At 43.2% G+C, this 22,833-nt stretch overlaps 1 protein-coding gene across 2 annotated transcripts in view; it reads right to left on the bottom strand.

Moving 5' to 3' along the window:
* The window catches only part of MAPK6 (mitogen-activated protein kinase 6), a 28,946-nt gene extending 7,316 nt beyond the window's left edge, over positions 1-21,630 (bottom strand). Inside the window, exons 1-2 of one of the 2 annotated variants that reach the window (XM_027732051.2) lie at positions 21,613-21,630; positions 492-1,704 (exon numbers count right to left, since the gene is read on the bottom strand). In XM_027732051.2, the coding sequence (XP_027587852.1) occupies positions 492-1,046 (555 nt within the window). In that variant the 5' untranslated portion in view covers positions 1,047-1,704; positions 21,613-21,630. Of the gene's footprint in view, positions 1-491; positions 1,705-7,103; positions 7,219-21,612 lie in introns of those variants that run through there. The other variant, XM_027732052.2, reaches the window with a different exon arrangement.
* Positions 21,631-22,833: the final 1,203 nt, after the last annotated feature.

Raw genomic sequence — 22,833 nt, 5'->3', positions numbered from 1 at the left:
TTAGTTAAATGAGGCACTGCAGCAAAACTTTCTCATTCCCAGGTGCCAAATTAATGCAGAGATGATACTGAACTCTCTTGTGAAACCTCATCTAGACCAGGAAGACAGCTATCTCTAAACCAATCCCAGGAAGTAGCCACACTTGCACATTGCAAATGCACCTCTCATAAACTTATCTAAGGCTGCTATAGTAGTGCCTCTAAATGTTGCTCTTAATCTCAGGTTATGTTTTATGAACATAACTAGTTAAAAAAAAAAAAAGGACTACTGCGAGCATAAAATAAAACTATCTGAGACAAAACATGTCATTCAGTGATCTGTTTTACTCTATTTGCAAGCATTCCAGTTCTATTGCATGATCCCTAACATGACAGCCCACCTGCTAACAAGGTCTTCCACAGCCTGTCTACCTGTGGAAAAGGGAGGAAGACGCTATTTTAAGAAGGCACAGCTGTCAGTATATTACTTAGATATTCCCACTCTCTGCATACCTTGTGGGAATAATGAGGATCCATGATTCGTGCAAGACCAAAGTCACCAATCTTCAGCACCAAGTCTTCAGTATTAATGAAAAGATTAGCTGGTTTGAGATCTCTATGCAGAACATTTGCAGAGTGAATATACTTGAGCCCACGTAGCAGCTGGTACATGAAAAGCCTGGCATGATCTTCCAGTAAAGGGCCTTGCTCTAGCAAATTAGCCAGATCTGTCTCCATGTATTCCTGGACAATGTAAACACAGTTCAATTCTGTAAGGGAGCCCACGTCATCTGTTAACTGGCTTCCACTGGGACCAAGAATTTCAAATACTTTGACAATGTTATCGTGGTCAAGTCTTCTAATAATTTTGATCTCACGTAGAGCATGTTTAACACTCTGGGGATCCGTAAGGACAATTTTCTTGACAGCCACTCTCTTGTCACAGTCATTATCGACAGCAGAAAAAACTAAGCCATTTCCACCACAGCCCAGTGGTTTTAAGTCCATATAGCGAGAGCCCAGATCAAAACCATGAATGTTCATGAGACTTTCAAATTTTTCTGCCATTTTTAAATTCTTTACGTTTCTTTTTCCTCAAACTACTACGCTTCTGTAAACACACGGAGACACTTCCACTGGTATCTGAAGGAAAGGTCTTAGAGAAAGGGAGAAGAAACACTTGGCTTTGACGGCAAGATGGTTTCTTGACACTCTCATTTCATTATGAGCCAGCCAGGCCTGTTGTGTCCCCTTGTGAATTTAGAGCCTGTAAGCTCTAGAACTCAAACTGAGCATAAGATAGAAAGATTGCAGCATTCATAGTTCAAGAAAGGTGCAGCATTTCTGCAGACATTGAAGAAAATACTCACAAGAAACTCAAACGGAATGAAATGACATACTATGCACTCAGCTCTACTGTGCTAAACTGGTTAACATTTAACAAAAATGTGAATAAATATGCACATAATAGGCTTCTATTAACATCCTCCTCCTCACAGTGCAGATACATTCAGTGTTGGACTGGTCCTGAGCAGCGTCATTCTATGGTGCTGGTAAGCACTATTTTTTTTTCTTCTTTCTCCTTTTCCTCTCCTTTGTTTACAGTCTAGTTAAGTGGGAAACTGGCAGCTCTTGATTTACAAAAGATGCCTTCTGTTAATGATCAGGTGGCTCCAGCTCACCACAATCACAATCAAAGCTACCATCCATTTTACTCCGTGACAACCTGAAAAGCAGAGAAAAATACATCAGTACTGCAGCAAATACAAAAGTCTTCCTCCTCCCCCAGCTCATTAAGTTAACAAATAAACAACTTATTCGCTGTCCAGTTACAAAATACGAAGTGATCACAAAAGTTAAACTAATTAGAAATTACATATAGTTTTCATACTTGTAGAAAACTGACGATACTGACCAACCACCATTTCTAAAACATTTTTGATATAATCTATTGAAAATATATAGCACACAATGAAAAATCCCCCTGAATCTTAATAAAGAAGGGCATAACAAAGAAAACATCTCTACTGGAGAATTACCAAGAGACAACTCAGACACAACAATATCCTTAACATCAGTCACTAAATTTTGGAGTAATCCTTTTCACTGAATTTTTACTCAAAGACAAAATCAGGTTTAACTATTTCACCATCATAAGAAATAACTGGGTACTGTTCACACAAAAAGGGTAAGGCTTGTGCACTCCCAGTATTTATTGACTTCCCAGAATATACAGCACACATCCAGTGCCTTAAAAGCTTATAAAGATTTTGGATCAAGTTTCCCCACATCTCAAATAATAACTTTGCCTCTATAGACTCATTATTACAGGAATCATAGGGGTAATTCATACATATCAGACAAATATTATTACTTTAACAGTTACTTCTACACTTATCCAACTAGATTACAGAGAAAAACTAACAGCACGTACATTATACAGAGTAACTGATATATTCTACGACTTCCCCTGACATATGGCACTTTCAGACATCGTTTATTTGTTAATAGTGTAATGAATTCACCTACTGTTTATGAAAAAACAAACAAACAAACAAACTGATAATTTTCTCAGTAAGTTCCTGTCAGCAGCAGCAGAATACAGTCATAAAGACCACATGCTGGATTTCCGTACAACATCCTCTTTTCTTTTAAATGCTCGAAAATGCCACAAAGAGAAGAGTCAAAGGTGTAACTTACACAGTGTGGTAAGGTTTGGGCAATTCCATTGCAAGTCACTTGTATGTTCTTCCCCAACAACTATAGGTCATATCAAACCACTAAATGCCTTCTGTTCAATCTTAGATTAACAAATTTCAGCTCTTCGCCCAGCTCTCTACATAAATGTAAAGGTCTCTAAACTATCCCAACACTTCAGAATTAATTTTAAGAGTGTTATTCCTTAAACTGTGCTAGGATTTCAGTGGGACAATTGGGAGCAAGCAAAACAAGTCTCCTAAATCCTGACAGAACAGCAAGAGCAGCTGACAAGTTATTAACATATTCTAAATAATGGCCTAAATTCACTAAAGTAATCAGAATTGTATAGAGAAAAAGAAAAAAAAGGAAAGAAAGACACACTGGCAAACAGAAACAAGACTGTTTCAACACATTTAAATATTGCCTTTCCTTAGGCTCAAGCCTCACTGTCACCAAACACACAGCCCCAGTGCCCTGGGCTCACTCACACTCTCCTCCCACACACCACCTGCCTCCAGGTACTTACACAGCCATAGGACAAACACAGAAAGGAGGAAACACATGCTGTTCTCTGCTCAGTTTCTTTTTAAATGAAGATCACCAAATGTAGTATTTCTAAACTGAAAAGCATTGAGCTGTCCTCCACTGCTGTGGTGATCTTCAGAGCTTTCTCTACTCAGTACATGGAACTATTGCCTTGGGATTCCTTTCTTTGAGCACTGGCAAGTCCTAATTATTAACAGTGTTTTACAAGGGTTTATAGCCTCAGTACAAACATAATGAGGTAGCACTATTACTTTTCCCAAAACTATCTTTTCTATCTTTCTATCAAGACAAAGTGAGGACCTCTCTTAAAATACTCATGAATTCACTTAAAGAACAAAAATAAAATTTATCTTTAAGAGGACAGCATCAGTGACTATCCAACACTGTTTACAATTATAAAACAACTAAGTCTAGCCTCTTGATTATTAACACTTTTACACCTAAAATTATTTTCTCACTCACATGTATCACTTTCAGGATCACTCATTCTGAGCTGCTGACTGTAAAACAGCTAACATCACACCATTTTCCTTTCATTCCGACACCTCCCCTTTCAAATTAGTATGAGCTACAAAAATAAATTTCCATAACATTTTAAATTTTGTGCTAACTCAAGGTCCAAGGCCTCTCTTCAAACACCCTGCAATAAGCTGTATTTTATATCCTTGGGACCATCTAAAACCAGTTGTATTCTTCCTCATAATTAGGCTTATTGTTTTACACGCTGATGTCTTCAATATGCAGCAATGCTGAATCTGTTTGCACCAGCTGGGTGACACATCTGGAACCTCTCTTTTAGCTAGTTCCATTAAACAGCACAGGAACAGATTCAAAAAAATGACCACCAACAGCAAGGATTAAGATCTCTTCACCCTAACTCAAATCTTACCCCCTACTGCCATGACTGAATGAGGGGAGCAGCAGAAGTGCAGCACGACTGCAGCAATGACTTGACTGCTTCAGGGAGAAAGGGAGTTATGGCCCACTTGCTTACTGAAGCAGGAGCCCTAAAATTTTCATTCTGAATCTCTGAAATGATGCATTTTTCACCATCAGCTTATACTATAACTCCTTGCACCAGGTGACCACTAATTACAGTGTTTTCAGGGAGCGTGTAATGATCTCCACAATCACAGTGATTTATCTAAGAAAACAAATGCTGGCAACAAAAGCAACCCATTGCAGCCTTCAATTTGACCTGATCCTGATACAAACTTCCTATCTGTGAGCAAATTACTTAATACCAAACTCAGTAAAAGCAGGGCCCAGCTATCATTCAAACCAGGACCTAGTTCTAGGAAGATGACCAAGAGGCAGCCCATCTACCAAAGACATACAGTACCCTCACAAGAGCATAGTGAGGACAGTCAGCGACTGTCCTAGCAAAAATGTTCCAGTATTGAAACATATTAAGATCCTGTAATCGAGAGTGATCTTTCATTTATTGCCACAGAAAATTCTATTTTAGAAATGTAACAGATGCCGATGCTATAGCAGGTTCACATATTCTCATTGAACCAAAAAGTTAACCCCAAACTTTCCCTTCCTCTAAGATGATAATTACTTAAAGCGTGATCAAGTAGGAGAAATTAAAGCTTTTCTCAAAGCAAAAAAAAAATGAGCTCAAAGTAACTTTCTTCTTTGCATTTTAGAGTGGCTTTTAACTTTAGAAAATAATGAGATGCAGGGTTTCTCTAGACACTAATACTTAAGAAGTGTAACAGGAAGAAGTTTATAAATTTTCAGTTTCAATGGTCCAACTGTCTACCCTGAAAATACACACTAAATACACAAAACCAACAAACTCTCCTCAGTTGTGTACCTGCTCTAACCACTTAAAACACATCACAGATTACAGTATAAAAAAGGAGGGGGGTTCATCACCCCAATTTGCGCTTAACAGGCTATTGACGCAGGCAATGACGTTTTCATTTAGGCTATCCCCTTTCCAAGACTACCTTTTCTTTTTTTTTTTTTTTTTAGTGACACTTTTATTCCTTCCTCCTACAAAGTTTAAAGAGAGAAACACAAAGATACTGGTTTGTTAAGTGGTTTACAACTATGCTTTTAAAATGGGCCAGTTCTTGGGACAGGGCAACAGAAGCGACCCACAGAAAGCCTCTGAAATCATCCCTAGTGCCAGCAGACATCGTCACACATGACCAGCTTCAGGCATTACGCAAGCAGCCCCTTCAATTTGTGCTCAACTTCTGCACGTGGATTTATCACAGTTTTCAGGAAACAGGATGTGCACTGAATCAGTCAGGTATGAGATGTTTACTTTTTCAGAAATACAAATAAGACTGAAAGATACCAGTTAATATGATTATGCCGATCATATAATGATCAAATCATTACTCACAAGAGAAAGACCACGAATGACTAATGACATATTATACAACTGCTAAGTACTATCCCTTTGACTATAAAAATACGGGGCACAGAAGTATTTTTTTTTTTTAGATCAGCCACGTTGCAGTCAGTAGGCAGAGTGAGTCATCGTCCAACTCACGAAACTGTCGCTTTTCTACAGCCTCCTACTTGCTCCCCACACTGTTTAGGGAACTCTGTGCTGGCAGTAAGCAAATGTTACTATTAGTTTATAAATCTTGTGAAGTATCTGTAAAAACACACAAGAATCAAGCGCGTTTTACTGTACTGTGTATAAAAATGGTCTGGCCGTCCTTTTGGGTAATTCAGTGGAAACTCCCCAGCTGAAAAAGCCGACCATCAGCTTACCACAGCCTCCTGCACCTCGGCAGACCTGCTACAGTCTGGTGTTCCACTGAACAGTTAACCAGCCAAGAGTGAATTAAAGATAACAACCACACAAGCAAGGGCTGAGCCCGAGCTAGGGGCTGAAATCAAAGTTCCCATTTTAGCATTACAGCTAAATACATTTTCTGAACGCAATTACCAAACCAAAATGTACCTCTATTTTAAGCCACTACTTTCCGGAATTTGTAGCTCGTTTATAAACACATGACAATGTTATTTATATATATACACATATATATATACACATAAAAAGCTTGTTGCCAACAGCACTGTTATCAAGGCTTGCACCGGCCATAAAACAACATGCCGAACACCGCTTCTTTTCCCACAACACAATTAACAGCCATTGTCAGGCTGGTCCCTGAATTAGTCAGAAAAAGAGACACATCCTACAGATGTCAAGTGAGAGCATCCTGCCTGCCCAGGCAAGGGTCCCTGCTCTCCCAAATCCCAAAACTCGAGCAGTCTCTCTTCAAGCTATTTCCGTCCGGCGTTTCAAGCTACTTATTAGAGTATTAAGTCACTTTTCCCCACAAAAGGCTACCGGATCCTGCGGGCGCCCGGCAGCCGGAGCGAGCGGTACCTGTGCCCTCTCTCCCGGCTGGAGAACAGCGCCGATCGCGGCAGCAAAACTCCGCAGGCTGTGGATGGGCCGGCCCCCCCCGGCAAAGGACATCCTTCCTCCCGCCGCCCCCCCCGGACGAGCCGGCCTCGCCCGCCAGCGCCGCCCGGGCCGGGGGAGGCGGCAGCCCCGGCCCAGCGCCCCCGCCCTACCTTCAAACGCCCTTCAGGCCGCGCCCGCCGCCCCCGGCACAGGCACGGGCGGACCCGGGCCCGGCGCCGCAGCCGCCGGCAGCGCCCCCCGCGCGGCCGCCCCCGCCCGCCCAGTCAGCGCCCGCTCGGCCCCGCGGCCGCCGCAGTGCGGAGGGGCCGGGCAGAGCCCCGGCAGGGGGAGCGGGCCGGGCCGGGCCGGGCCGGGCCGGGGGCGCCGCCGCCGCCACCGCCGGGCGGGAGGGAACAAAGCGCCTTTGTGCGGCGGGACCGGGCCCGCGCGTGCGGCGAACGAGACCCCCCCGCGCCCGCCGCCCCCCGCACACTCACGGGCCTTCCCAGGCTCATCGGGGGCTGCGCTGCTCACACGGCCGAGCCCCGCGGCCCCGCCACCGGCTCCCGACCGGCGCCCGCCCGCCTCGCCGCAGTTGCCGCTGCAGCAGCCGCCGCCATGTAACCCGGCGCGGAGGGCAGGGAGGGGCGGCGCGGCGGCGGCTCCGCCCGCCGGGGGCGGCCCCGGGCGGCCCTCGGGGACGGGCGGCGGGGAAGCACCGCCCGGGTGTTCCGTGCGGGGGAAGCGCCGCGAGCCCCCGGGAGCTGCCGACCCCCTTCCCGGCCGCCTCACCGCCTCGCCTGCGGCCCGAAGACACGGCGCTCCCAGTGTGCTCGGGTGTGCCCGCAGCGGCGGCCCCGGAGCGGTGGGACAGGGAGGCCCAGCGCTGTCCCCGCAGCTGTCACCGTGCGGGGGTCCGGCAGCGACAGCCTGTGTGGGACCAGTTCAACTGCCCCGTCATCAAACGTCCCTCATGGGACAGAAACAAACACAGTTGGAAGGCAGCGGGCAGCACAACGCAGGCAGGGTTCCCTTCAACGGAGGTGACACTTCGGCTCTGATGTTCTGCGGTCTGAGTGCCACGGTGGACCTGAATGTTCTCCTCACGAACATCTACAAACACCTCGCCATTGCTGTCACCTCTGTATATGCCAGAAAGGACTTCTGCCTTGCTATTGCACCTCCCTTAACTATCATAGGCAGAGGCAGCAAGAGCCTGCTTTTCCCCCCAAATCACAATTAATGCAACAAAATAAAGAAAAATAATTAAAACTTTACATTTTTTACCCCCAAGACCTTCATACAGCAGTCTTAGTGGGGACAGAAAGGTATGCAAACACCAGGCCTCTAGGTATCAGAAGAGCCTTATGCTTCTACTAACCCAGTTTCGGTACAACTGTCAAGACAAGGTGCAGTTTTCGTACATCTCTTATAAGCCTGGATGACTCAAAAGGTGACAAAAAAATTAATATTAATTTTTGCTGGTTAAACAGGTTATTTTTAGCTAGTACTAGGACAGAAGTTACTCACATGCAATATGGCTCTACAGCTGGCTCTGCTGCCTTCTGGACAGAAGCATCCAATTGACCCTTACACTTTTAAATCATGTAACTTCAGTTTTTAAAAATAAACAAGTCATACATCAACATCCAGGGAGCTCCCTACTCAGCTTCTCTAAAGTTATTTAAATAACTTTTAAACTCTCTCAATTATGCAGCCAAACATTAACTGTTTCAATTAGCCAGATGCATTGCTAACTCTGCTATTGACCCCACTGGCAGGAGAGGTGAGCCAGGCACTGGGTAGTGCAGAACTGTACTAACAGCAAACATACAGAAGTCAGTAACCAAACTGACACTTTACATTACAATGTTTGCTAATTGGTAGGCAGCTCACCATGCTGCCAACAGTGCAGAGAAGTCAGTAACAAAGCTGCAGTTCTTCTGCCCACCCAGCAAAACAGAGCTGGAAGATTACAGCACTGTGTGCTCCAGAAGGCCTGTATTTAAATACACTCTATAAAGAAAAAACTGCAGTAGTGCATATTTGAAAGAGGTGATGTTAGGACAACAACCAGAGCCAAGACACAGAGGAGTTTTCACTTGAACTAAAGGAAGAGATTTGGGGGTTAAAAAAAGGCAGGAGCAGCAGTGGTTGCATGTCTAAATCCAGAGCTATTTAGTTAATTAAAGAATCCCTCCATCCATACGAAGTATTTTCATTATAAGAAACAAAAGATCAAGCTGATCCTCAGATTCTAGGATGCTGCAGTAAGAAAACTGTTATATTACATCCTTGAAACAGCACCTGGAGAGCCCATCATACTGTGCCCATTGGGACTATATGCCAACACCCACAGTGGCATTTCAGTCAGGTGGAGAAGTTGCACATCCATGAAGTTTGCTCTGCAGCAGCCCAGACTGTTTCAAAAGTAGTTTAGCAAACACAGAGGTGGCTTGAAGTAAGCAGCAAGCTACCTCACCTGTGTAGCACACACTCTCTGATAAATCCCACATAGTTCAGAAGTGCCACCATTTTCTGGGTTCCTAATTCATAAATCAAGAGCTACTTTCTCCCCTCCCTCCCAAATTCTTTTCTGCAATTCCAAGTCTATAGTAGGATCTAGTGAATGAGATGCTTCAATCTAGAGGAAAATCATTTGACAAGGAAGAGCACAGGAATGTTACTTCAGTCTCATTTTTTATAGAATTATAGTACACAGGAGAGTTGCTGAGAATTTGTATGTCTCATGGCAATTTATAACTATCTAATCCAGCAAATTGTTAATCTGTTCTCAGATTTTTAATATCCTATTGATTAAGCTATAAAATACTGTGACAAATTTTTTCAATATTCCCCACAAGAATGCATTTTCATAGCACGTAGATGATATGTTTTATTACATGTTATATGATACGAACCCAGTCTAAAACATTTGCAGATATTAACTGTCACTGAAACGCAGAGTAAAAAAAGAACTGCATTTCAAAGTTCATAAAGACCAGCAATTAAAAAATAATTAGAACTGAAGGAATGATTCATTTATTATATCCAAGTTCAAAAAGATCAAACAGTAAATTTCCAGTGTAATATTTCAGTCCCGTGTGCGAATTGTTCCTTGTGGCATAAAAGGGAATGAAGTATTTTTAAGTGTCCACACCCATTATGATTGGCAAGGGAAGAAAGATTTGGAGATGGTTTGAAAAGGTTGCCCAAGGTAACTTGGCAGCTTCAGGCTTTTGTCTCAGTTTCACTGCTTCACTGGGCTTTTCTGCAGGAAATCTTTGTTTTATGGCATTATGAAGCCCTCTCTAATGATTCCAAGTGTTTTCAGAGGAGGCTCTGAACTTTACTGTGTACCTCACAGCAGGCAGCCTCAACCACCAGTGATGATTAAGGTATCAACGGTGTTACCTGGCTCTTGGCCTGTCTGCAGGATCAGTTCCCTGGGCAGCTGAATTTGCCAGGACACACAGGGGAAGCCTCTGACAGCAGCCAGTACCTGGGGTGCCACCAGTCCGTTCCTGCTCAACTTACACATCCTCCGAGAGGAAGGGAAATCTGTCCTAGGATACATTTTTAAGGACTGACCATGTTTCTTACCGATGTCTAAAACTGATTTTGCTTGGGGATAGGGATGGGTTTAGAGAAAAAAATCCACTTGTTAAAAGGGGATGGGGAGAGGTCCAAGAAACACTCAGTTTCTGCTGCCTCTTTGGCCTGTTCCTGCTTATCTGTACTCTGGGCCCTGAAGTAGGATTCGGTTTTCCTAGCACAGATCCCAAGAGTTTTTAATAGTTTGCATCTCTGTTAACTGCTGCTTCCTCCAATCAGCCTAGTTCCCTGCAGGTGTTAAGCAAAGTCTTTACAAATCACTTGTTCTTCCAGCTTACAATTTCATAGTGCTGACGTTCAGCACAAAGAGCTCAGATAAATATGAGTTCCACTGGCAACCTGACAGCTCAAGTGTCTTCACTTCTTAGGCACCTCCATTTCCTGGAAAAGGTCAGAATGTACCTTTCTATACTAGACACAGGGTTTTTTTTTATTTGTTCTTTCTAACACAAACATATTTTTCTAGCGAGCGCTCTCTGGATTTGCAGACTTTAAAGTTTTCCCAATAAATCTTAAAATATACTTTATATCAGCATTATTATCAGGTAACCACCTGCCATTTTACAAACTTTTAAGAAATATTTGCATCAAAATCCTGTTTTAGTTGGCTTTAGTTGGTTTTAGTCTACTTGGCAGTAGCCACAGCTACCTGAGCACAGACAGCATGCTATCACCTCATTTGCACTCAGTGGATGGGGCTGACTTTGCTAGAGCAAGATTTATACTGTCTACATTCTAATCAGGAAAGAAACTATGGCAGTATTAGAGAACTTGGAAGAAAGGAAAAAAGCAAACCCAAAGACCTTCATTCCTGTGTGAATCAATAGACAGACTGGGAAAGAACAAACCATTAACAGACCAGTTCAAACCAAAGGCCACCGAGTACAAAGGGCAAATGGAGGTGGAAGAAGGAAGTCAAAGAAGATGTTCAGCTTTGAGGTTAGAAATAAATTGGTTATGTGACATACTTTGGAAATTCTGGAGGACAAAAAGTCATTAAACACTTAAAACAGAACAAGTCATTCTTCCCCCTTGGTAGATCATCAGCAATCTAGGACACTTAGGTACAGCATGCAGGATCCCTGCTTAATATCACACAGTTTTATTAAGTCAGGCAATTCCGTTGCCTACTTTTTCTATGTTTAAAACAACTCTTAGCACAGGGGACAGAGCATCTGCCTAAAGTAGGAGTTGGCAAAGCCGTGTCAATGCTGGGAGAACAGGAAAGCTTAGAAAGCTGGGTCATCACTGAAAGCTCAGCCCTCTGTGAGTGTAATTGACTTGCAGGGCTGGAGCTCCCCCAGATTCGCAGCCTTTCATTGATTCCTCATTAGTTCCTTGCACAGATAGCTATCAGTATTTCACGCACAGAATAGCAAACATGTAGAGAAATTTACTAAGGTAGGCAATTAAGGCAGGATGTGTTAGGTTTAATTTTCTAAAGAAGGACTAATACCAACAGTTTCACACTTGGGGAACCCAAGTGACCCAAGTGGCTTGTAATTTTCCAGCATGGGACATGGGAGGTGTGCTGGAATCGAGCAGTGATCCAGTCAGTGGATGAATCTACAGCTGAAAAATATTCTACAGCAGAGGGCAAGGCAAAGTGTGGGATGAAGTAGAAACAAGAAGCACCAAATGTTTTTGTCTCAACACTTCAGGTGCAAGAGAATTCTGTGTGCGACATTTCTCCCCTGTTTAGACCTGCAGGAAGGCACCACTCTCATCCTCACCTCCAAAACTTCAAGTGATGTAGTTAGGAGAACACGTCTGCCAATTGAAGTGGCACAAGAGCAATTGTTAAAAGGCCTCTGTGCTGGTTATCACATCAGCTGCAGCGCTGCTAGAGTTGTAAGGCAGCGGATATTATTTAAATATCTCTAATACCTTGAGTACTCCAATGTGGAGCAATGTCCTGGAAGCAGGACTGGGTGCTCTCAGCAATAAATGCATTGGGTTTTATACCCCTACTGGAAAATACATCAGCTCTTGGGCAGAAGTTATAAAAGCCTGATGATGGATTTATGTAGAACAATTTTATGGTTTTGTAGATATATTGCATTTAATTGCAGGTCTATACATATTGCTATTCAGAATTTCTGTTCATTCCCGTAGCACAGTAAACTTTCCTACATGCAGCATTTTGATTCCTATTGCATTACAGAGATAAAGCCTCTGCTGTGCAATTGTAAATACAGCTGGTGCTGCAGAGCTTGTAATTTACAGGGGAAAAAAAAATCAGATGAACATTTACTAATATTTGCACCCACACCAGAATCCTCTCGAAATAAATTTACAGGGGGCAAAACTCAACACAAATACACGGGCACCAGCTAATACACTGCTTTAGCAGCCTCGACCTGCACAACTTTTACATCTCAAGTAGCAACAATGTTTTCTACAAGCTTACAAGGAGACAAGAGAGGTGCAGTGAGTTGAGGCCTTTCAAACACTTTCAAATATTATTTTACAATAAACTACATACAAATGGCAGGGCCAGAAGGGAATCTTAGTCAGCCATCAAGAAGATGATCCATTACTGCCACAAGAAACTTGGAGGCTGGAAAAGCAATACCAACTGGTTGTAGTGGAAGAGTCTCAGACCTCTGCTGCTACTTAGATTTGTACCCTGTAGAGGCCTTTGTGAGTGAGGCATGGACTCCAATCCTGCCCAGGGAACCTGTGGCACTCTGGTACCTCTTATGGTGGCTTGATGGAACAAGCTGCATTGGGAGATATATTAAGAAACTGTGTCTTCGTGGCTGCTCAGGCCAAGGCCACCCTCCGATTCAATTTGCCCCACACACCGTGGTCTCCAAATGTCCCGAGCTCACGGACGCTGGGGTTTCGGAAGCAAGCAGGATATTGAATAGCTAAAGAGCCAAGAAGCCCTGTGCCAGCAGGGTCAGGGCAGGCCTGTGGGAAGCTGATGTGAGTGCTGTTGCTCAGGGTGTGTTTCGTCTGTGGCCAAAATGCTTTTTCAGGATTCCCAAAATAGCACTTATCAAAACCAGCAGATTGACTGGAAGCACACTGCTTCGCCTAATGACTGCAACTGTCCCTGCCAGACTCCTACCCCAGTCAGTCTCCTGAAGCCAGAGATGGAAAACCTAAGAAACACCAAAAAGTAGGGATTTTATAGAACATCTACCATCATAATATATGGCAAATACTCAGTATTGCAAAAGCTACCCTGAGTCACTTTTGTTGTATCTTCAGACATCAAACCCCAAAGTTTTTATTTTGCTAACAAATATATTTTGGAAACACCTCCTCTTCCTTAATACTCTGTAACTTTTTCTTAGCTCATGTTGCACCATCTATTTCTAAAGATTTCCACTAAAAATACAAGGGACTGTTCAATTCCCTGTATTCCCCAACACCATTATGTCTTAGCTTTCATTAAGATTTTCAGGGTTGTTTTAGGTTTTCTCAATAGCTTTGAGACACTTGCCGGGAGGAATTACATTTCAAAACTATTTGTTTTCTCATGAAAACTGGATTTTGCTTATGTGCCAGGATCAGCAGACGTCTTATAAATAGCTTTGGACAGATGACAGGAAATGATGCAAGATCTCAGGCCATTCTAAAGAGGACAACTGTTTGAAGTGCTGAGGAAAGAGGGAATTGCACCATTGACTACTAAACAGGGGGAAAAAATTAATGCACAGAAGCACCATTTGCTTATGAAACACAAGATCTCTTATTGCAGCTCAAGCAAAAACTATTTGCTTGCAACTGCACTACAATGAAAAACAAGAAATTATTTTTTCCTTTGAAGAGGAAAAACTGACCAGAATTGTCTAAACTCGCTTTGTCTTTTACTCTTGAGGAGTAAAGACACTTTCCTAACATGCTATAAATGCCAACACACACACTGGAGATTCTCCAAGCTCTGACTGATGCCAAACACTGGGATCATCTTCCTACCCTGGCATTTCCCATCATCTCCAGCAAAGGCTCTTCCAACTTAAAGTGCTTTAAATGGGCTCCAATAATAGATGCCTTGAGGTTAAGCTGTGTCTCTTCATCTCTTCCCAAGAACTCTGTTACTCTTTGCAATAGCAATACAGAATGGAACATTAACTCCCTGTCTCATTTTGTTTCCATCAGCCTCCATGAAGATAAAGCACAGCAACTTAACCCTTAATAAATGCTTTATTTGGGATAGGGGTAAAACCTCAGCATTCTTAAGTCTGTGACAAAACTTTGAACAGATGTAACCTTAACTCAGTGGCTCCAGCCTTCCCCTCCACTACCAGGCTGTCTGCTTTTCCTGACAGCAGGAAGCCCCTCTCAGCCTGCTCCTTGCCACGCTCTGACACGGCGAGTGACTGAGCATTGTGGTGAACATGGAGGACCATTCACATGAGTGAGAAGTAGGCAGTGTACCTTCCCAGCAGATGTGCTTTTTCAGTCAGTCAGTCCAGGGAGTGATGCACTTTAAGCCCTCTGCATTCCCACACTACAGTTAAGCATTGTGGGGGCCTCAAGGCAAGTACAGACCAGTCTCCCTTCTGCACTGGGCACTCGAAGTGCATCAGCGTGTTACCACACGACTTGTCTGCACAAGGGCATTGCCATAAGCCCCCACAGTACTTTCTCCCCCGAGCCAGGCTGCCTGAGACTTCTGCTGAGGTTTTACTTTAAGAGAGGATGGCATATTTGATCCCTCTCACGACCATACCTCAGAGGCATTCTACTTTCATAGTGGATGGTTTCTACCCAGGATTTTTGAGTTATCTGTTCCTTTGACAGACAGAAGACCTTAGAAGCACTCCTACCTAGGAAAGGAATAAATAATACATGACACATTTTTTTAACTTTTGTACTGAGTAACTGATTTTACCCATGATCTACATTTCTGTAAGCCTGAAGAACAAACTCAATTTTTTTTTCCATTAAAGACATTAAATCCAACTGAATCTTTGTTATTTTGTTATTTTGGAAATGTAAGATTTATTACCTCTCTCAGAGGTACAACAGTGCTGAAACTGGGCCATCCCAAACTTTTTCAGTTAAAGGCTATGCAAATGGAAATGGAATATATCTGTCCCTACACTGCAGGACAGAAAAACAAATCCACTTGCTAGTGGGTGTTCACGTAACTGTGTGTGTGCAGGAGAGGAGGGTGTGAGAGAAGGTGGACAAGGCTGTCAGCTTTGCAGAGCTCAGTGAGAGCTCCAGTGCCAACTGGTCCATCTGACCTTAAGGATCACAAACATAAAAGCCCCTAGAATTGTAAACCCAGATTTCATTCTTTGCTGCACTTGGAAAGAGATCTTGTATATCTTTTTTGCTTTGTAACCTGGGAGGAAACGTATCTCACATGCCTACTTCACCACTGGAGAGCCTTCTCCACAGGGACATGTTGTCCCTGTACAGAGCTCGTGCAAACTGATTCTCAGAAACACCTCCATAGGGCACCCCAGTGCTGAGGAATCGCTGAGAAGCAATCCTATACCCAGAAAGTCATCTCATACAGGTAAACATTGCACTCTATAGTTATACCTAGAGGTTCTTTCATGATCTAAATAGCAAGATTTACTCTGGTTTTTAAAACCAGAAATCTTCTGGTTTTTAGTGCATCAGCATTTTTTTATCTCAAGCATCTTTAAACAGTCTTCATCTGCAAAGTTTAACAGTCAAAACTTGTTAAATGAAAACTTCAGAGATACCATATACATCTAAAGCCATATTTTTTTACAAGAGAATGGTTTGTTCTTTGTGTTTTATGAAACACTGGAGAACCATTTAAGCCTCAATTAAAATAAAACCAATTCCTGATAAACCTATTTTAGTAAACACAAAAAGTTGCTAACCATTATCTCATATTTCTTCTTATTGTTTAATCTGGACACTCCCAAAACAAAAGTAATCGAGATGACTCAAAGAAGATGAGTTCCAACCTTTGGACCAGCTCTAATTGCTTTACCTAGTTCTCATGATTGCTGCAATTCAGCAGACTCCAATAGGATGACAGTGTTCACGTGTGCTCCACGAGCTACTCCAGCACTGCCCTGGATGGCAGCAAGAGCTGTTACATGCTTCTGACCTGTAATCTGATGTCCCCAGGAGCTCACAGCACTATAAACCAGCTGACAGACCTTCTTCTGCTCCCTTGCATCCATTATCACAGAGATTAGGTGCACAAATCCTTTCACTCATGTTCCTTAGTGGGAGACCATTTGTGACAAGGTCAGGCAGATCTCACTTCATTGACAAAGCAATGAAGAATCAGGCTCAGCCACCAGACAACACTGACCAAACTCTTCCTGGTAGTCTGTGTTTTGAAATGGTGGCCCAGAGGGATAAGACTGCAGCTTACAAACCTCTCATCTTTTTCTTGCTGTTAACTTTTCCAGGATAGCCTCTCAAGTTACACACTGTGTCGGAAAAGGTATATATCCCAGAAACCAAGGATGGACACATTGCTTTCAGAGTTGAACCATCCTGCCAGGGCTGGACTAAGAGTCTCACTACCACTGCCCAAACCATCCTGCTCCAAGGGCAACTTCAAGGAAGACTTAACACTCTCAAACCTGTCTGTCAGAGATGCTTCACAAAGAGTTCATAAAACAGCACAATATTAATCAAAACCAAGGTGAGGATTTTCCACTCAACCCAGCAAAGGTTTTGAGATGTCAGCTGTTTATTTTCTCCTGACAGACTACCCAAGCTGGTATTTCCACAACTGCATGGGCTATCTAGATACTTCCTAGAAGTACAGAGTAAAGAGAGATTATTATGGCTTGTGATAATATCCCTGTTTAAATAATTAAGGCAATTCATTTGCTTGTAGTAAAATTGCAGTGTACAATTTGCGATCAAAGTACTACCCTGTACCCCATGTTTATCATCCCAGGTCCAAAGATGTTTGCTAGTAAACAATACCAATGTAACCATTGCTAGGCTGCAGGGAATCAGTGGCAGGGCTTGAATAGGCTGCTGTCATCAAGGAAAATTTCAACAAAGCAGCTGCGGTAACTGCTGAAATCAAGGGAAACAGCAGGGCAGTAATGGAAACTTTTGAACCTTTTCACACAGAGAAACAAGAAGATTTATCTTTCTGATTGCTGTAATGTTTCAGATAGCAGAAGAACATGGGAATATGGGCCTTCATGGCAGCTCGTAAACTTCTCTGACCTTGGAGGGGAACTCTGTGTGACATGACAATCACAGTAACCAGAACAAGCTCTATCTGCTCTGATACAGCTTTACTACATGAGCAGATATTTCTTTTTCTCCTCACAAGTGCTCACTGCTCTGCTTGATTCATTGCATAAGACAGTGCTCACCTGATTACCAGCAAATGGATACCAAGAAAAGCAAAATCAGTGTCCTGCCCTGTGTCTTATTCATCACATATTGCCCCAGTTTGAGGACAGAATCACCAGGGTTTACAGGCTCTGCAAATAACCATTAAGTGAATTTTTACAATCTGGAAGAATATTACAATTTCCACTGTCCTGAACTGAGTCACAAAGATCAAGGTCACAGTAGCCCTGAATAGCAGATGCACAGTTTAAGATTACTAGAACTGAATTTTGCAAGGGATTGGTACTTATTCCACTGTTCAACTTTTCAACCCACTTTTCAAAGTGCTTGGTCCTGGCACTAAGTACATACCTCCAAAGCTCTGAATTCTTGATATTTGCAAGTTATTCTAGGCTTTGTCCAGGCAGTTCTGATTTTCTCCAGCACCAGAAGCCCCTGAGTAGCTGTGCTTGTACACCCCAAGTAGCTGCGTTTGCACCCCCTCCATGCCAGTCTCTCCACTCCCTCTCAGCTGCCCATCTAGTGTCTCCAAGCCTCTTCCCATTTCCTGGTTTCTATTTTCTTTTCTCCTGTCCAATTAAAATCTCATTTTTACAAAGGACCCATTTGGTCCTTGTTTCTTCCCCTCATGAGTCAGGTAGCTCCTGCTGGAGCCACTAGAAGCAGTGCATGGGAGGAACAGTCCACTTATATTCAATTAAGGTGCTCAATCCCAACACAGCCTGCAGCAGCCTGTGGATGCAGTCACAGGAAAATTTCTGTTCAAGAGTTGTCTGGGCTGGAGCACACCCAGGACTCACAGCATGGGAATTTATCTGCTAATAGATCTCTCAGTCTGCAAAACCTGAGGTCTCCAGTTCATAGACATTAAGAGATTTTCCACGAAGATAAAGCGTGCATCTTTGACTCTGGGTTCCAGGAATGCACTCCTCTTCTGGGGAAAAAAAAAAAAAAAAAAAAAAAAAAAAAAAAAGTGGCCCAGAGACTTTCTGGGAAGAAATGTCCCTGTCAGTGCCCTGGGGTGGTGAGAGGCACCAGCTCTCACCTGTGGGGGAGCACAGGTTGCCAGAGAGCGTGGGGCACTCACTGCTGGGATGCAGAGCACTCTATTCAAGATTCTCTTCCCCTTCACAAATCTCTTTGGGGAAAAGGACCTCAGCAGTCCAAAGCAGGAGGCTGTAAGAAAATATCTCATGCTCCAGGACAAATTTTTTCCTATTATTTTGCTCCAATATATGGTCACACAGGCTCTCCTGCCACCCAAACCCTGTTGCTTCCCCAGAGTCCTCAGCACCTCCTCACTGTAGCTGCTGTTACAGGGCTGTAGGGCAGCCAGGAGTCAGAATTACAGGGAGAAACCCCAAGTGTTAGAGGAATGCAACAGTGAAGGAGATGAGGAGCTAAGTATTTATATAATCTCCATCATCAGCTTCTCTGTAATCTCAGGTTTTGGCTGGTTGGAGAGATGGAAACCACATGCAACTGTGTGCAAGGGATGAGGAGAACGGCAACATTAGCCCAGCTTTCTTATGGTTACAGAGGCTGTAATTTCTTTTTCTTTCCACTGTATGTTGTGTGAAAAGCATTCCAAGTCCTGCTGCACTCCCTAGATCCTATTATGAAAAGCTAGATCTTGCAAAGCTGTTTTCCAGTGTGTCAAATTCAGGTTTTTGTGGCTCTGTTTGACAGTTTTACATTAAATCCCAGCTGAGCAGAAGGTCCCTGAACACCAGGGGTGCACAGACTCCTTGCCACGATGCCTTGCCTGGGTTTGATGCACTTCTCGGGGTCCCCATCTCCAGCGTCAGCAGAGTCTGTCCCACCCCTCTGTCATTCAGTAGAAGGTTTGGGCACGAGCAGAAGACCCCAAAGAGAGAGACAGCTCTGTCCCACAGCTCCTGCTCCACGGGTTAATGCCCACCCACTCCCACGCCACCGTCACCTGTGGGACCTCTCCCGGTCCGGCCCCGTGGCCCTGGGGGACTGTCTCACCTGTGGCAGGAGCACACACTGCCTGGGGCCCTTCAGCACAGCACTGGCTGCTGTGGCAGGCACAGTCTAGGAAATATGTCCCCAAACCTGCCCTTGTGTTCTTTAAAACAAACTTTTATTTATGCTGTGCTGCTGGTGGCAAAAAACAACCTGAGTCCCCAGTCTACCTTCAGTTACATTTTTCCATGTGCAGAGCTGAAGGTCTGAGGCTCCTCTCCCTCTGCAGAGCAAACACAGCATTTGCAGGAATAAAGCTGCACTTATATAAGTTTCTGAGAATGCCAAGTTGAAAGTCTGACAGAGGAAAAACTTCTAGCAAAAAACTATTTTTTGTCTTTTTGAGAGATCTAATCTATCTCCTGTGCATTCCTGACCTTCAGAAAGCATTTTCATCTCACACATTAAGTATAACAATCCTCTTAACAGGGAACATTTTGTTAGAGCTTTAAATTGGGTTACGTAAATTATTTGTAGTTCTGACAGCAGGTTTCTCTTCCGTCCACGAGGACAGTTGTTATGAGATTGCTACAAGGTTCATTTGCAATCACTGCAGATAATCATCTAAAGGGACTGTTTGGAATGAGATTTTATCTGGGGCATATGCTACAAGTTTATCATGGCTTTTTATAAAAGCAGCATTTTTGCCAAATAATTTGCAGTGCAGTAGCTGCATGAGAATTAAGAAATCCCTGATGTGAACAGTAAACTGAGGGGCAAAAAAAAATATTTGTAAGTGCCACAAGCTTTAGGAGGGACAGAACATGAAGGGAAACCCCCCCAAGAAATATATATGTATATAGGTGGCACTGAGCATGTCTCAATCCATGATTTTACTCTTGTTGACTGCAGCAGGAATTGCAAACAATCAGGATCAGGCTCTCTGTTCCCACTAGCTACTTGTTCAGAAAAAGGCAAGAGTTGAAAAACTATTCAAGAAGTTACAGCACTACTTTTAGCATTACATCAGATCAGTCAATGAGTTAGAAACACAATTTGCAGTACTCTCTTTTCAGTCTTTCTTCTCTCCAGCCCCTAACCAGGCACAATCTTAGACAGTGGTTTTGAACAGGAAGAGTTCTCCAGCAGGAGAGCCCTCCTGCCTCCCTTTCTCCTGTCACTGGTAAGGCTGATTGGAGAAAAAAGGTTTCTACTGATTTCTTCAGGGGTGGGAAAAGAAGGGCATCATTTATAAATTTGGATTAATTTTTTACATTTCCCTTTGCATTTATGAGCTCCTAAAAAACCCCCAATTAAGCAATAAAACAATATGTTATTCAACTTGAAAGCATTTTGTTGGACTTTAAGAACAATTATTTACTGAAACAGAATTTTAAAATGAAAACTTTCAAATGAAAATATGGACATTTAATTTTTAAGTCTTTGTAAGAGCATTTCAGATTTTTTTCTCCCTTAGGTAACAAGAGCAGTGAGTTAAAAGTTTCATCCAATGCTAAATATGAGGTCCAGTAAACCTGATTTCTACACTCCTGCTGGCATTACATTCTCCACAACAGTGGTGCAGAAACCAACACACCCTTCTGCAGCATCAGAGTACTGTAAGGAGTGACATTTTCAAGGAGAAAAAAACCTGTGGGTTTGTAAACCACACACACATGCACAAACACAAGAACCATGCAAAAGGTGCTCAGCAGAGGAGGACCTTTACACATAAAACTTAAATTAATACTTACTAATATTTCCAAATCTGCCCAGGAATACCTTGGTGTTTCCAGTTGTATTGAGCTAACTCATGGTATTTTATCTTTCCTTCCTATTCACTCCCTGTCTTTCTTTGGTGCCAAATATTTATTTTCAGCATTCTGTACAGAGTTGGCTCACAGTTCTATTAGTAGTCTCTCTTATAATATTTTATCTACAGAGAATGCAGTGCATTAATAGTTCTAGGGACAATGTTAGGTATTCCTCTGAATTATCTAGAGGCGCTAGCTGACTAATATACAATGATTTTATTTCTCTAAAAGACATTATTATTTTGGCAATTCTCAAAGAGAAAGAAATGTTTCTAAGTGTTATTTAGAAAGGTTGATCTTAATCCTTTATACTTCTTTCTCTCTAAACAAACAGATCTCAGGGGAGAATACACACAGACATTTAACTTACCATTACTGCAGCTATCTTTTGACTTCCTCAGTATCATTAATATTTAAGCAGAAAGAACAGAACAAACAATTATCCTAATGATACCACACCAGAACTACCACAGTAATTTTTCAAAAGTCATCCAGAAGAAGCGAGAAGGTCAATCAGAAAGCGCGAGGCAGGAATAGCTGTGCTCCGATGAGGAGGGGAAGGTTATGTGGCTGTGATATGAGTAGTGCACAGCTGTTACTCTAGTAATAATTCATCATATTAATATTTAAATGAGAGGAGGAGGAGGAGGGCACGAGATTGTGTGTGACTCAACAGTCCCTCCCTGTCCTCAAGCAGAAAAATAGGCCACCAATAAAGAAAGAGCATTAGGAACTATAGAGTGGGAAGGTTTGTTTTCATTACCTCATGAATAAAAGTGGGCAAACTGGTCCCTGAAGAAGTCTAGAAATTATCCTGCTTTTACTACTGCAATTCAAATTCTGTCTCTGCTCTCAGAAGCAGCCATTACCTAATGAACAAATTGATCCAGCAACCAGTGCTCCAGGTCTGCATGTGGTGTTTCTTGGATTTCAGCGTATTTCCAGCAAGCTTCTACACTTCCTGCAAAAAGCTGCCTGCAGGAGTCTTGCCTGGCAGGGAGTTCCTTGCAGGGAATTGCTGAATTGCTGTTGTCTACAGACACATTTACAAAACCATTTCTTTAATGGTGGCTAACTCACCTCCAGGCTGGTTGTGTTACCTTGGCTCATCAGGGTCTGTGGATGGGCAAGCTCAGGAGACCTGAGGAGGAGTAGGAGGAGCTCCCTGCAGGCTGGGGTGTTGTGAGGAGCAGAGCCTCAGCCCCGGGGAACCTGGGGGAGCTGCAGGAGGCAGAGCAGCAACACCCAGCAACAGCAGGCTCAGCATGAGGTGGAGGGCTGGAGGAAACAGCTGATGCAGGCATAACCCAGACAGATGTGGGTGGCATCCCTGGCAGGAGAGGCAGCCTGACTACACTTGGTTGCATATAGGGTTGCACAACTGTATCCAATAATTCAATATAAACACACCTCTCACATGCTGGGTTTTGGAGGGTTGGCACTGGTTTTTTAATTCTGTACAACTCCCTCCTCCTTGTTAGAGAAAGAGTGTTACTGTGGCAGCCCTGGCTGAGCATCGCCTTATTGGCTGTATAGCTCTAAAAAGGTAATAAGCAACCATTTAATCAGACATACAGACACAGACTCCAGA

This window comes from Pipra filicauda, unplaced genomic scaffold (genome assembly GCF_003945595.2).
Source record: "Pipra filicauda isolate LSUMZ 115617 unplaced genomic scaffold, ASM394559v2 scaffold7_size6619720_pilon, whole genome shotgun sequence".
In the NCBI taxonomy this organism is placed as follows: Eukaryota; Metazoa; Chordata; class Aves; order Passeriformes; family Pipridae; genus Pipra; species Pipra filicauda.
Note: the sequence above shows the minus strand (reverse complement) of the source record. Positions and strands in the feature narration are given on the sequence as shown.